Source organism: Microcaecilia unicolor, chromosome 2 (genome assembly GCF_901765095.1).
Source record: "Microcaecilia unicolor chromosome 2, aMicUni1.1, whole genome shotgun sequence".
Lineage (NCBI taxonomy): Eukaryota > Metazoa > Chordata > Amphibia > Gymnophiona > Siphonopidae > Microcaecilia > Microcaecilia unicolor.
In genome coordinates this window covers 566,803,009-566,818,207 of record NC_044032.1, presented here as the reverse complement: position 1 = coordinate 566,818,207, position 15,199 = coordinate 566,803,009, and the positions used below count along the sequence as shown (strand labels likewise).

General features: G+C 45.1%; 1 protein-coding gene across 1 annotated transcript in view; it reads right to left on the bottom strand.

Annotated features, from left to right (window-relative positions):
- Positions 1-15,199, bottom strand: part of PCM1 (pericentriolar material 1) — an 866,960-nt gene that overhangs the window by 120,491 nt on the left and 731,270 nt on the right. The window contains 1 exon segment of the mRNA XM_030191464.1: positions 13,811-13,971. Within this exon segment, the coding sequence (XP_030047324.1) occupies positions 13,811-13,971 (161 nt within the window).

Sequence of the window (15,199 nt, the reverse complement as noted above, 5' to 3'; positions counted from 1 at the left end):
AATGTTATCACACTTTCTCTCCTCATATCACTTCTATTTCATTTTTTGTCTATATTCCTTTCATATTTTTACGCTTGTCAATGCGAATTGTTTTTTCTTTATTCTCTTATGAGGACCCCTAATGAAGGCATACTTCTGCCGGTACACAGTCTGTGTTGGGTTTTGATGTAATGCGCATCCTGTACACTGTACCTGAAGATTTTTGTTTACATACGTTGTTTTGGACTTTATTAATAAACTTATATTTTAAATCTATTGGACTCCAGGTCCTCCTGGCTCTTGTTTGGACCCTTCCACTCTTTTTTTGTTTGGCCTTGAAATAGGCACCATAATGAGGCACACTTAGCACCAATTCTATAATAGCACTTAGGTGTGCCTAAGCCAGTACAGAATACTAGTTGGTGCACCAAAACTTTGGTGGGCCCACTTACAGCAGGTCAGTGGCTGGTGTAAGTTGGTGCGCCAAAGTTCATCATGAAACATGCACAACTGACAGTATTCTACAATAGCACATTATTACATGGCGACACTACCATAGCCTGCTCGTGCTCCACCCACATGTGTCCCCCCTTTGCAGGTACACACTAAGTGAATTTGTTGCTTACTTTATAGAAAAGTGCCTAGCACTTACACACCTAAATGTCAATTCTTGTTCCATGTGTGTAAATGCTAGTATTTAGAATCTACTAGTAAAAAAGGCCCGTTCCTGACACAAATGAAACGGGCGCTAGCAAGGTTTTCCTCGGAGTGTGTATGTTTTAGAGAGTGTCTGTGAGAGTGACTGTGTGTGAGAGAAAGAGTGAATGTGCGAGTGTGTGACAGAGAGAGAGTGAGACTGGGTGCGAGTATGTCTGTGAGAGAGAGTGTGTGTGTGAGAATTAGAGTGTGTGCAATGGGCCCCCCTCCCTCCGAGTTACAGGGTCCCCCCTCCCTCCCTCCGAGTTCCAGGGTCATCCCCCTCCCTCCCTCTGAGTTCCAGGGTCATCCCCTTCCTCCCTCTGAGTTCCAGAGTCGTCCTCCCCCTCCCTCCCTCTGAGCTCCAGGGGACCGAGTTTCAGGTTCTCCCCTCCCTCCCTCCGAATTTCAGGGTCCCCCCTCCCTCCCTCCCAGTTCCAGGATCCCCCCCCCCTCAGAATGCGACGTCACACGCATGAGGGTGTCGTCCCCCCTCCCTTCCAGTTCCAGGTCCCCTACCTCCAAATTTTAAAAGTCATCTTCACTTACGAAGTCGGGTTTACGGTGGCCGGCAGCAGCGGTAACAGGCGTGCAGGCTTGGCCCTTCTCTCTCTCTCAGCTCTGGTCCCACCCTCATTTCCTGTTTCCGCAAGGGCGGGACCAGAGCTGAGAGATAGAAAGGGTCGAGCCTGCATGCCTGTTACGGCAGCTGCCGGCCGCCATAAACCCGACTTCGTAAGTGAAGTTGACTTTTAAAATCTGGAGGTAGGGGGCCTGGAACTGGAAGGGAGGAAGGGAGGGACATAAGTACATATAAGTACATAAGTAATGTCACACTGGGAAATGACCAGGGTCCATCGAGCCCAGCATCCTGTCCACGACAGTGGCCAATCCAGGCCAAGGGCACCTGGCAAGCTTCCCAAACGTACAAACATTCTAAACATGTTATTCCTGGAATTGTGGATTTTTCCCAAGTCCATTTAGTAGTGGTTTATGGACTTTAGGAAACCGTCTAACCCCTTTTTAAACTCTGTCAAGCTAACCGCCTTCACCACGTTCTCCGGCAACGAATTCCAGAGTTTAATTATGCGTTAGGTGAAGAAACATTTCCTCCAATTTGTTTTAAATTTACTACACTGTAGTTTCATCGCATGCCTCCTAGTCCTAGTATTTTTGGAAAGCGTGAACAGATGCTTCACATCCACCTGTTCCACTCCACTCATTATTTTATATACCTCTATCACGTCTCCCCTCAGCCGTCTCTTCTCCAAGCTGAAAAGCCCTAGCCTCCTTAGTCTTTCTAACCCTCATGCGTGTGACGTCGTGTTCCATTGCCTGGCAACTCTGCAGCGATCCCTTCCAGTGATTGGTCTTTACGAACATGGAAGTACGTGACATCATTTCAGGAGATGGATACAGCAGGAGCACGAATGCTTCAAGGCTTCACTTTCACGGAGTCAGCTTCAGAATGTTGGGGGTACTTTTTATTATATAGGATCAGTGGCGTAGCTAGGGTAGTTGACACCCAGGGCCGGTCATTTTTTAACACCCCCCTCCAAAATCTAGTACTAGGCATGCCGAGAATTCAAAACACTCAGGACGTATAGAGCAATTCTACCATACCATAAGCAGTAATTTCTACGAGTCACACAAAGAAAAGGAAAGCATCTTAAACACTACAGTGAGCACTAGAACATCAATTCACCTATTGTAAAATGAAACCATGCAGAATAATACAGATCGTCGATCCTGCACAGTCAATGCCAACTGAAAGCCATGTCTTTTTCACAAACACAGATACACCCTAATCCACTATAGAATAAGTAATAATAAACTTTCTATTTAGACAAAAATTAAACTGAACCCCCAAGATGTCAGACTCTGCATACAATGCAACACCACAGAAACAGAAAATGTCCCCTAGTACTGTGCAAATATAAAGACAGCAGATGTAAATTTGAAAAAAACTAAGTACCAATCACCACTTTACAAATTAACAAATAGAAATAAAACAAATATAGAAAATAAAATAATACCATTTATTGGACTAATACATTTAGCTTTCAGAGGCCAAAACATCCTTCTCAGGTCAATACAGTATAGTGCTGTTACAGTATCCTATCTTGACCTGAGGAAGGGGGTTTTGTTCTCCGAAAGTTAGCCAAAATGTATTAAAATTAGTCCAGTAAAAAGATTACCTTGTTTACATGTTCTATTATAAACATTTATTAACACAGCTACAATACTACTTTATCCTAAAAGCAAAAAGATAAAATATATATTTTATTTACTGTTTGTTGTCTCTGATTTCTGCTTTCCTTATCTTCTTTTCACTGTCTTACTTCCATCCAACATCTGTCTTTGTTCTCTCTCTGCCATCCAGTGTCTGCCCTCTCTGCTGTCCCCTCCACCCAGCATCTGTCTTTGTTCTCTCTCTGCCATCCAGTGTCTGCCCTCTCTGCTGTCCCCTCCACCCAATGTCTGCCCTCTCTCCCTGTACCTTCCATCTACATCTGCCCTCTCTCCCTGCTCCTTCCATCTACATCTGCCCTCTATCTCTGCCCCTTCCATCCACCATCTGCCTGTCTGCCCTCTCTCTCTCTCCCCCTTCCATTCACTGTCTGCCCTTTCTCTCTGCCCCTTCAATCCATCATTTGCCCTCCCTCTCCATCCATCTATCCAGGGTCCTGCCCTCCCTCTCACGCCCCCTTCCATCCAGGATCTGTCCCCTCTCTCTGCCCCTTTTTTTCAGCTCCCAGTTCCAGCCCCACTATCCCACCAGTCCCCAGTTTCAGCCCCAGCCCTTTTTCTCCCACCAGTCCCGAGCTTCAGCCCTCAGCCACTTCTCCCTGTCCCCTTTTCAGCCCCTAGTTTCAACCCCAGCCCTTTTCTCTCACCAGTCCCGAGCTTCAGCCCCAGCCACTTCTCCCTGTCTCCTTTTCAGCCCACAGTCCCCACAGTTTCAGCCCCTGCCCCTTTTCAGCCCCCAGTCCCAGCCCCCTTATCCCACCTACCCTCCTTTTCAGCCCCCAGTTCCAGCCCCCTTCATCTACATGCCTTGCATTTGGGCCCCCCTTTTCAACCCGACCCATTCTCCCACCTGACCCAGGAATGCCTCATTTTCCCTCATGAACCCTTTTCTTAGACCCCCGTTCTAGCCCCCTTCTCCCATTTGAGAGCCCCCACCACCTTCTCCCATCTGAGAACCCCCTCCCCACCCCAGTCCCTTTCTCCCATCTGAGAACTCCTTCCCCTCTCCATCTGAGAACCCCTTCCCCTCCCCATCTGAGAACCCCCACAACACCCCTCCCCACCCCAGTCCCGTTCTCCCATCTGAGAACCCCCTCCCCACTCCAGTCCTTCTCTCATCTGAGAACCCCCTCCCCATCTGAGAACCCCACAACACCCCTCTCCCATCTGAGAACGTCCTCCTCACCCCTCCTGCCACTACCCTACCTTTAAAAAAAAAAATTGTGAAGCGTCGCTGCAGGCAGCGCCTCGCGTCTGCCCTGCTTGTAAAAGAAGTAAATCTCTTCTCCTCCTCGTCGTCAGGCCTCACTGTGTCCCGCCCTCGCGGAAATAGGAAGTTACCTCAGAGGAGGGCAGGACACAGTGAGACCCAACTACGAGGAGGAGAAGAGATTTACTTCTTTTACAAGCAGGGCAGACGCGAGGCACTGCCTGCAACGACGCTTCACAATTTTTTTTTTTAAAGGTAGGGTGGGAGGCTGGGAGCAGCGGGAGCGGAGCACCCCCCACACCCGCTGACACCCAGGGCGGACCGCCCCCACCGCCCTTGCTTCGCCACTGCATAGGATGTTTATATTTGATCACTAACATTAGTTGCCAGCTTACAGAACTGCCCATCACAAGTTTAAGAAAAGGTAGAGGTTTCCTGCAATATTCTGATGTTTGCATTGTTTATTTACACTGCTTGGGAAACTATACTGTCCAGAGAAAGGGCCTAATCCTAGATTCACACACACAAAGCTCATCAACCTCCTACATTCCCATCTGGTAACTCAATCACCAAACCCTGAATCCAGGTCCTGGTGTAAAGATCCTAAGGGGGAGTTCAAGGGCCTGTAGGTGTACTAAAGTCCAGCTGCTGCCAGTGGGGTACTGTTGACAGGCAGAATGGGGTTGAGATTGGTTGTATGTTGTGAAGTTTTGTTAAAATTAGACCTAAAACATGCCTCAATTTGAAAACATCCTCATAATTCACATATTCTGACATTCTTCCTTTCAAAAAAGTTTCCATAATATAAAACAGTGAGAATCATATTACAGTAAACTGAAACCTTAAAACAACTAAAATTATTATTATTTATGTTTGTGCAGCGCTGCGTACGCCTTGTAGCGCTATAGAAATGCTAAATAGTAGTAGTAGTATGCTATTGAGACAGACATGGGAAGCCTTTGCTTGCCCTGGGATTGGTAGCATGGAATGTTGCTACTATTTGGGTTTCTGCTAGGTACTTGTGACCTGGATTGGCCACTGTTGAAAACAGGATACTGGATTTGATGGACCATTGGTCTGTCTCCTTATGGCTATTCTTATGTTCTTATGAACTAGAGGCAGGTATGCTCTGCAGCAGCGATGGGCTGGGACATATGCTGGGAGGTTCTCTGCTGCCTTTTTACTGAAGTATAACATCATTAGAGATTCAGAGCTTTGGTGAGAAGTCTTTCTGGTGGTTTATGGTGTTACACTTGGTTCCCATGGTGATGAGGAGACTGGTGGCAAGGTGCCTCAGGAGTATCAAGGGTCTCCATGGCAATTATATTGGCAGTGCAGGTGCGCCAAATGGGACCAAACTGTAGGCCACCTGCACATTCACCAGAGATTTCAAGGGAGGCTGTCCCAGCTGGGAAGAAGCACTCTTGACACAGCCTGTGGAAGGAATTTGGCACTCAAAGAGCTGCTAGATCCAAGATGGCTGCACTCTGTTAGGAAGCTTTGAATTGCGCTCCTCCTGACAATGCCTAAGCATCGAGGAAAGATTGCGGCCAAAGCCTCTCCACAAATTTCCTCGTTACCTGGTCCATTGGATCAATTTGTGCAACCACTGCGAGTTGACCAAGACGGCGGAACGCCTCCGGTAGGGAACGCTGGCGGTTGGGAGAAATCAGCTTCCCCCGGTTGGAAACCACCTTGAGCCCGCTGCGCGCAGTCCACCTCCTCAGCCTATTGGCGCTAGCTCCTTCCGGTCGGAACCGACAGGGTCACCCTTCGTGGGAACCAAGGACTCAGAAGAACCTCGGTTAGAGACTCTTAACAACAATGGAAGGAGCAGAGGGCAGTATGTCCGAAAAAAACGCCATGGATTGAGAGGAGAGGAACTGAGGGACAGGGAGAGATACTTGGACAGTCATCTGTAAGGTATGAGCTTCCCAAAGAGTTGGTAGTTAAACCAAAGGAAGTGACATTGGATACACTGTGGGATTTAATGTCCACCCTGGGACAAACATTTATTAAGCAAATTAATGACATTGTACCGAGAGTAAAATCTCTGGAAGTTGATTTACAAAAAAGAGAGGAAGAAGTAAAAGCTTTGGATGTTAAAGCTGATAAAATAGACCAAAGAACTGTGAAGTTGGAAACATTACAACCAATGATGGTAAAAGATTTGACAAATCTCAGGCAAAGAATGGAAATATTTGATAATTATACTAAAAATCATAATCTGAGATTTGTTAATTTTCCTAAAGTACCTAATGTAGCCCCTCTTGAGATGTTAAAACATTACCTACATGAAAACTTGAATATTCCGGATCAGAATTTACCACCATTTTCTCAAGCCTATTACATCTCAGGAGAGACTTGAATCCTGTGACTGATCAGCCTATAGATGTTTCTCTTTTGCTTGAAACTTCCGACACTGAAATGGCAACAGCTGCCACTCTTGTGGCGACAGTTGCACTATGCCTGACAGAGATTGGATCTTCCATCTGTTTTTCCGAAATAAAGCAAAGCCTTTTTTAGGTTTGAATATATTACTTTTCCTGATGTCTCTAAAGAGACTAGACAACGGAGGAAACAATTTTTGCTCCTCAGGCCTGAAGTTTTGCACTTGGGGGGGTACCTTTTTTTTTTTTTTAAAGATACCCCCGCAAGTGCATAATAAGGCTTGAGGGGAAAAAATACGTGTTTACAGAGCCTGCCCATGTCTCAGCGCTTGTAACCTCAGTGAAATTGGAACAGCGTAAATGAAAAGTTGTTAACTCAACCTAACAGAGAATGTTAAATCCTTTATTTTTTCCTACTCCCTTGTTCCGAAGTCTTGGACCTTAATTTATGGACTTGAGTATCATTTTTCCTAGTGAAATTTCTTTAATTTCATTTGTTATTGTGATTATTATAATTGATTTCTTTATTGATGGATGCTTTTCAAACAAGATGTTTCTTGTATAATATGTTTAAATCAATAAATTAAAAAAAAAAAAAAAAGAGCTGCTAGCTCTTGTTCCCCTGCTTTTGTTTTATTATACTACAAAGGATTCAGGATGTGGCAGGGAACAGGAGACTGTACTTTTTCTGTCCTACCCCTAAGTGTGCCTGGGTCTGGATGCTCCTCCTCTTATCAGCTCGCTTGTCCACATGGAGATGCTTTGGCTGCAGGTTTCAGGCCCTAAGACCTTGACTAGAATTTTGTAGTCAGAGAAATGGAGGAGAGTGGACTCCCTCTTCTTTGGGAGGATTATCCTACCGCAATTAGGCCATTCTATAGGGAGACCACACTTCAGGCGATTCTTTTGTCACAGACATCAGAAATCCACAAGGGCCCTTCCCTCTCCATCAAGGAACTAATCACAGCTGAGTGGTAGATAGCTTCTGACATCTTCAGATTGAAGTCGGTTATTGGCAAATTCTAGTTGTTCAAGGAGGAGGAAAAGTAATTGAAGGTTTCAAGAGTAGATGTTTACTGCAGAAAATCATTGGACATTATTCTGGAGGAAGAACAACAACAACCCTGAAAGAGGCGCAGAATGGGAAAGTGGAAGGGCTCCTTAAGCAGGGTTTTAAAATTATTATTATTTTTTAAAGCAGCCACCTGGAAATAATAAAAATGGGCTCTGTGAAAAATGAGCTGGATTCAAAACCTCAGACTTCACAGGACAAACATCCAAACCTATCTTATTAGGAGTTCTCATCCACACAGTAAGGAATTAAGTCAGTCAGCTTGAAAGTCGTATAAGTTAAGGATGCTTTTCACTTTAAGATTTAAAAGACCAGTCAACGGGGTGTCTTGAAACAGCTCCAGTGAATATGGACCATGTAAGGACCCGTTTTCATTCTCTAAGTGAAAGCTCATCAATAAATTAGTTTGCACAGAAAATGTTATATATGGCACCTGGAGCATCATTTTAAATCAATAGAGTTGTGCTATGATTATATGCCTGCACAATTTTGAAGATATTTGAGTCTGTGATTGTCCTTAGGAAACATATGAGCACGTTCCTATATATATGTTTATATACGTAAGGGGAAAAAACTGTTTACAAGTTTGAATGAAAAGTATTTGCAGTGCTGTGCAGTTTTTCTTTGTGACTATAGATGGGAATTAAGCACCATTTATTTTATTTTGTTACATTTGTACCCCCGCGCTTTCCCACTCAGGGCTGGCTCAATGCGGCTTATATGGGGCAATGGAGGGTTAAGTGACTTGCCCAGAGTCACAAGGAGCTGCCTGTGCCTGAAGTGGGAATCAAACTCAGTTCCCCAGGACCAAAGTCCACCACCCTAACCACTAGGCCACTCCTCCATCCATGTAGTTTCTTTGAGGTGAGGCAGAATTACAAGTCCTCAAATGTGGGGACCTCACCGCCTATAAGGTACCTTAACAGCAAAGGTACAGACAAATTGTTTTTGGTTGCTTTGCTTCCCTCCTCTGGTAACAGTCATATGTGACACTATGGACTTGGAAACTCTTCTCGCTCAATTCCTGAGACTTCTCCTCTCTGGGCCTCCTTGCCTTGGAAGAATTGATGCATCTCTCTTTTCCTTGACCAAAGGACTTGTCTGGCTCTTTCAGGGAGACTATGGCAATCCCCACAGGTAATCTAATACCCTAACCTACTGTTTTGGGGAAGAGGATACAGTTCCCTCAATCTTAGTTACATGACAGCTGGTTTGCAGAATCATACTGAGGAAGTTCTATCTCCAATGGTCACAAGTAACAGGAAGTACAGAGGAGGGAGGGGGCACTTATGAGCACACTGGAAGATGAGACCCCTCTATGGATTGTCACCCATTGTTCCTCCAAGAACTGTCAGAAGGCTTGCCTGCTTTAGACCCAAACTCAGGAAGCTTGACCCCCCCTTTTTTTTTCAGAAGCACAGGAATTTGTGTATCTTTGAAACTCACAAAGGACTCATATAAGTAATAAGTATTGTCCACACTGGGACAGACCAAAGTTCCATCAAGCCCAGCTTCCTATTTCCAACAGTGGCCAGTTCAGGTCACAAATACCTGGCAAGATCCCAAAAAAAGTTCAATACATTTTTATGCTGCTTTATCCCAGAAATAGCAGTGGATTTCCCCAAGTCAATTTAATAATGATCTATGCACTTTTTCCTGTAGGAAGCCATCCAGACCTTTTTTAAACCCCGCTAAGCTAACCGCCTTTACCACATTCTCTGGCAATGAATTCCAGAGTTTAATTACACATTGAGTGAAGAAAGATTTCTCCAATTCGTATTAAATTTAATACTTTGTAGCTTCATTGCATGCTCCCTAGTCCTAGTATTTCTGGAAAGAGTAAACAAACATTTACGTCTACCTGTTCACTCCACTCATTATTTTATAGACCTCTATCATATCTCCCCTCAGCCGTCTTTTCTCCAAGCTGAAGAGCCCTAAACGCTTCAGCCTTTCCTTATAGGGAAGTCGTCCCATCCCCCTTTATCATTTTTGTCGCCCTTCTCTGTACCTTTCTAATATCTTTCTTGAGATGCGGTGACCAGAATTGAACACAATATTCGAGGTGCGGTCGCACCACAGAGCGATACAATGGCATTATAACATCCTCAATTGTGTTGTCCATTCTTTTCCTAATAATACCTAACATTCTATTTGATTTCTTAAGCCGCTGCAGCACACCGAGCAGAGGGTTTCAACGTATTATCAACAACCGACGCCCGAGATCCCTTTCTTGGTCAGTGACTCCCAACGAGGAACCTTGTATTACATATCTATAGTCAGGTTCCTCCTTCCACATAAATCACTTAGCACTTGCTCACATTAAACGTCATCAGAGCCATTTAGATGCCCAATCTCCCATGTCCTGTAAGGTCCTCGTGTACTTTTTCACAATCCTCTCGCGATTTAACATACCAATCCCTGACTGACTAGGATGGCCTGGAGGAAAAGGAAAGCCTTAATGGTGTTGATATAAAAAGGGCCAGAAGCTTCACTTTCATTAACGTTCTCCCTACCAGGAAGCCTTCCCTGTTATGATTCTGCTAGACAGGCTGGGGAATGTTTGGAACTCGCGTCTGATTGGCCTGTCAGGGGTTGAGCTGATGTCTGAAGCAGCAGATGTCAGAAGCCTGATCTATTTAAGCTTACCTCTCCCTACAGCCCATGCTTTAGTGTTTGATTCCTGTCAGCTGAAGTCTGCGCTGTTCCACACTGTGTGTTTGTTGGAGTTTGCCTACTCTCCTTGTAGCTTGTAGATTCTGTGTCTGCTGGGTGTTCCCAGCATGAGCTTGATTATTTCACTCCCCTGTACCGGAATCTGTTCCCTGCTTCGCTGGTGTAATGTTGCTTGTGGTAAGCTTGTCCGTTGTATCGTTCCAGTCTGTTTGTTTAAGTTTCCCTTTCCTCTGTGTAACCCTTTATGTGCTGGGCTTAGTATTTGCCTGCTGTTGTCCTGCCTCTGTTGGCAGCCTCCCTGTCCTTGTATTGCTCCTGTTTGTTTGTTTAAGTTTTCCTTTGTTTGCCTTACCTTTGTCTGCAGTGTAAGCCCTGCTTCCTGCAGTTTGGTGTCTCAGAAGCAGCCTTCCCTTTAGATTGTTTTTTCCCTTGTTTGTTGAGTCAGTCTCCTGATTATGGTGAGCACTGCTCCTTATCTGATCTGTGTATGTCAAGGCAACTTTCTCTGTTAGCTTCCTGTGTATGGATTCCCTCTACCCTTGAGCGCTGTGTGGCACAGTCTTGTGTATTCCTATAGCAGCTTCCTTTTACCCTTGTGTGTTGTGGGGCCAGCCTTGTGCATTCCTATAGGTGGCTTTCCCTTACCTTTGAGTGCTGTACAGTACAGCCTAGAGTATTCCTTTGAGGGGCTCCCCTTATCCTTGTCAGCCTTGTGTATTCCTATAGCAGCTCCTATCGCCCTTTCTCTTGTGTCTCTAGCTAGCGCTGTGTGTGTTGCTTGTGCTCCAGTCCCTTGGGGGACCCCTCGGTGTTCTTTCTTCTCCCTTTCCAGTGTATGACTCGGTTCCTGTTTGGCCGTGAGGCCCGCACCCTTGGACTCTGTACGAGTGGGTTCCCGTTCTGTCGTGAGGCCTGCCTAAGTGGTCTATCTCCCTTTTCTGGTGGTGCTAGTTGTTTGTCCTGTGTGTGCGGGGCTTGACGGCTGGGGTTGTGCGTAGCGCCTGTTTGGTCTACCCTAGGCTGTGGCCAAGATCCTTCCTAGGCCTCGGTCTGAGCTCAAGGGCTCACTAACAGATTAACACTCCCTAGCCAATGATCTCACCTGTTCCTCCAAGAACTTTCCCTCTCCAGAGGAAACCACTGGAATATAAAATCTCTTCAGTTCCCTACTGCTCCTGCCCTATACTAGGCTTTTCAGGGGAAAGGTCCTTGAGAAGGGAGAATACCCATTGAGCAAAAATGAAAATCAAGGTATGGTGCATTTGTTCATTCCACCCACATACGATGCCCTAGAGATCCACATTGCAGTGGGCATTTGGGGCCAGAGATGCAAGGCAAGAGCTTCTCAAGTCTTCAATAAGGGGCATAATCGAAAGGGATGTCCTCGCAAAACATCCCCATCCAGGGGGTGGGGAAAACCCCTATTTTCGAAACAAGATATTTCGTTTCGATAATATGGTCAGGGACACCTAAATCCTGAAATTTGGTCGTCCCTAGACTTGGTCGTTTCTGATTTTGGCGATAATGGAAACCAAGGACGTCCATCTCAGCAACGACCAAATGCAAGCCATTTGGTCATGGGAGGAGCCAGCATTTGTAGTGCACTGGTCCCCCTCACATGCCAGGACACCAACCAGGCAACCCAGACGGCACTACAGTGGACTTCATAAATTGCTCCCAAGTACATAGCTCCCTTATCTTGTGTGCTGAGCCCCCCAAAACCCACTACCCCCAACTGTACACCATTACCATAGCCCTTATGGGTGAAGGAGGGCACCTAGAAGTGGGTACAGTGGGTTTCTGGTGGGTTTTTGAGAGCTCGCTGTTTCCTCCACAAACGTAGTAGGTGGGGGGGGGGGGGGGGGGGGGATGAGCCTGGGTCCGCCTGCCTGAAGTGCACTGCACCCACTAAAACTGCTCCAGGGACCTGCATACTGCTGTCATGGACTTGAATATGACATCTGAGGCTGGCAATCAATATTTTAAAGATGTTTTTTGAGGGTGGGAGGGGGTTAGTGACCACTGGGGGAGTAAGGGGAGGTCATCCCCTATTCTCTCCGGTGGTCATCTGGTCATTTCAAGCACCTTTTTGTGCCCTGGTCGTAAGAAAAACACAACCAGGTAAAGTCATCCAAGTGTTTGTCAGGGACGTCCTTGTTTCTTTCGATTATGGGTCGAGGACGCCCTAGTGTTAGGCACGCCCAAGTCCCGCCTTCGCTATGCCTCCAACACGCCCCCCTTGGACTTTGGCTGTCCCTGCGACAGAAAGCAGTTGGGATGTCCAAAATCGGCTTTCAATTATACCGATTTGGACGACCCTGTGAGAAGGACGTCCATCTCTTTCGAAAATGAGCCCAAAAGTGTGCACTAAAATAGCCATCACACATCATGCATACAATAATTAAAACTTAGTAGTCCTGATGCCTCCAGGACTACTAAGCTCTAGTTCCCAGCCTTGGCTGGGGAAATAAACCTCTTGCCACACACTGAGGCACCTCTTAAAGATCCTGCCAATAACACTGTGATTTAAGGCGGAAAGTAAGGCTGCACTGAGTGGAAGTGGCTCCCACATATTACACCCCCCTGTCCTACTCCTTGATCATACCTGGGAGCAAAGTGCCTCGACAGCACAAGAGTGCTTCCATCAAGGGTGCTGGAAAAGCTGGCTGAGGACTCAACCAGTAAAGACATTTAAAGAACTTAATTCACCTAAGGGCAAAAACAAGGTTTTGCCACTACAAAGAGCCTCCATTATAATGCAAATTCAGAAGCAGCACCCCTCAAGCATTCTGTCAAAAAAATTCTGCCAAACCAATTGTTGCTTCCCAAAAAAAACCTCCCCAAATTTGGTCCTGGCTCTAAGGGAGAAAGGACTCATGATCTGTTGCCCCAAAGCTGGTGCACCAGTCCATATGTTTACAGTTTATGTCTGCACCATCTGCTGAAGATAGAGAAATAGAAAAGAAATGAAGGCTGACCTAGATCCCTATGAGAGGTTTGAAGTTAGCCTTGAACTTTTTTTGTTTGTTTGTTTCCATCTGCTGGTAGGGGGACATAACCCAATTGGTTTATGTACATCTCTGGACTGTGCTGTCATGGACGATAAAGAAAAAGTAATATGAAAGAAATTTTGTTTATTTTTTTTTTTACTTATGATCTTCCTCTAACATAAATATGCAAAACCAGTTCACACTAAGTCAAAAGAAGAAATATTAAATAATATGGAGAAGAAAAACCCTGGTCAGTAGGCCTGTTATAAGAAGGCATGGCCCAACAAAAGGCTCACTAATTTGGATCATCAAAATTCTAATAGTTTTAAAACTGCTGCAAAAACCTGACTAGAAAAGAGAATTAAAAATATATTTTAGAGCACAATTCAAGTTGAAAATTTTGCAAAAGCATGAACACTGACAAGAGTGCTGCTGCCCTTAGAAAATCCAATGTATGCAAATCTCTCTCATGAATAAGCATTCTCACACTTACAAAATTAAATGAAAGGTGTTCAAAGGCTTTAAAAATAAAAGAATCTAAGGTCACCTTTAACTCCTTTTCATTCTCGTCTGTGTTTTCGTTGTTCACCTGAAGCGATGTCTGGACATCCACAGGACCTGCTTCAAACTCATCGGTTTCTTCACATTCATTCTCATCTTCTCCACTTCCATAATTCGTTAACGCTTGTGTTTCAGCTTTAGACAAACCTATACAAATAATTTAATTTTAGGTCCAAAAGTAACCATTCCAGTGGTGAAAAATGCTCTTCAGTCTTAAGGTACTGTTGATATGCATATTAGTGTAAATTAGGTATATTATTTGTAATTCTAGACCAGTGTTCACCACCGCAAGGCCCAAATGTAGCCCCTGGAGACCTTTGAGGCAAGCCCTTACTGTCATTCTACTTTTTTTCACTATTCTCTACATTTCATCCCAAGCTCGTGACAGAAAGTGGAAAGTGGATTGTGGGATCGCTGGGGGGGGGGGGGGGGGGTGGGGGGGGGGGGGGAGATCTATATCCTTGAAGGACAAGGCATTTATCAATGGAAAGGGAGAATGCATTTGGAAATGCACATCTTCTTGAGAATATCTCCAGTAAAAAGTTTGGCCTTGGAGGGATGGATGTCCGCAGTGTTGCAGCCCTACATGGGAAGATGTTTGGCAGCTCTCTTTCAGCTCATCTGGATCTGAAGTGTCCCCAACTTAAAATTTAGTGAAGACCACTGTTCTAGACATCTATTTAATAAAGTAGTGGCAAGCCCCATCCATAAATCCAACCTGTATCTACTTTGTGGGGCTTGCCCTTCTTGTCTTGTGGTCTCAAACTTGTTAGCAAACAGTACATCCCTACAATGTCACAATCCTCTTAACCAGCTATTGTTATCTATTGAAGCACACATTGATAAAAGCTTTTCTGTTTGGTTGGGTGTAATGTCACAACTATTGCTTAATCCCTGCCAATGGACAGGGTGGCAACCAACCAAACATGAGCACATGAAAACTCTACAGGGTGAACAGCGAAGGTGACTCAAAAGCAAGTAGATGATGCTCCAATAGTCTAAAAGGTTTATTGTCCAACAATAAAGATTTGACACACAGCCATGTTTCAGCCCACTGGCCTGCTTCAGGAGTCTCCTAATGTTGTCTGAGTAGAGATGTCTGCATCACACGCTGCAGGGAAGTATGCCATATACTCTTTAAAAACAAAATGAACACAAGATGAAATCTACATGCTAACCCTTCAGACTTTCAGCAAACTGGAAACCCTTAGGTCTCGCTCATGTTCATAATATATACAACTATTTATTCAAAAAAGTAGCGTTGCCCAGGATCAGTTACTTAGTATATCTCTACAGTATCTCCTAAGCTATACTCTGTAGTATGTTATTGTGAAGGAGGAAAAAGCCTCAACAGACTCCCGAAACTTAGCTCAAG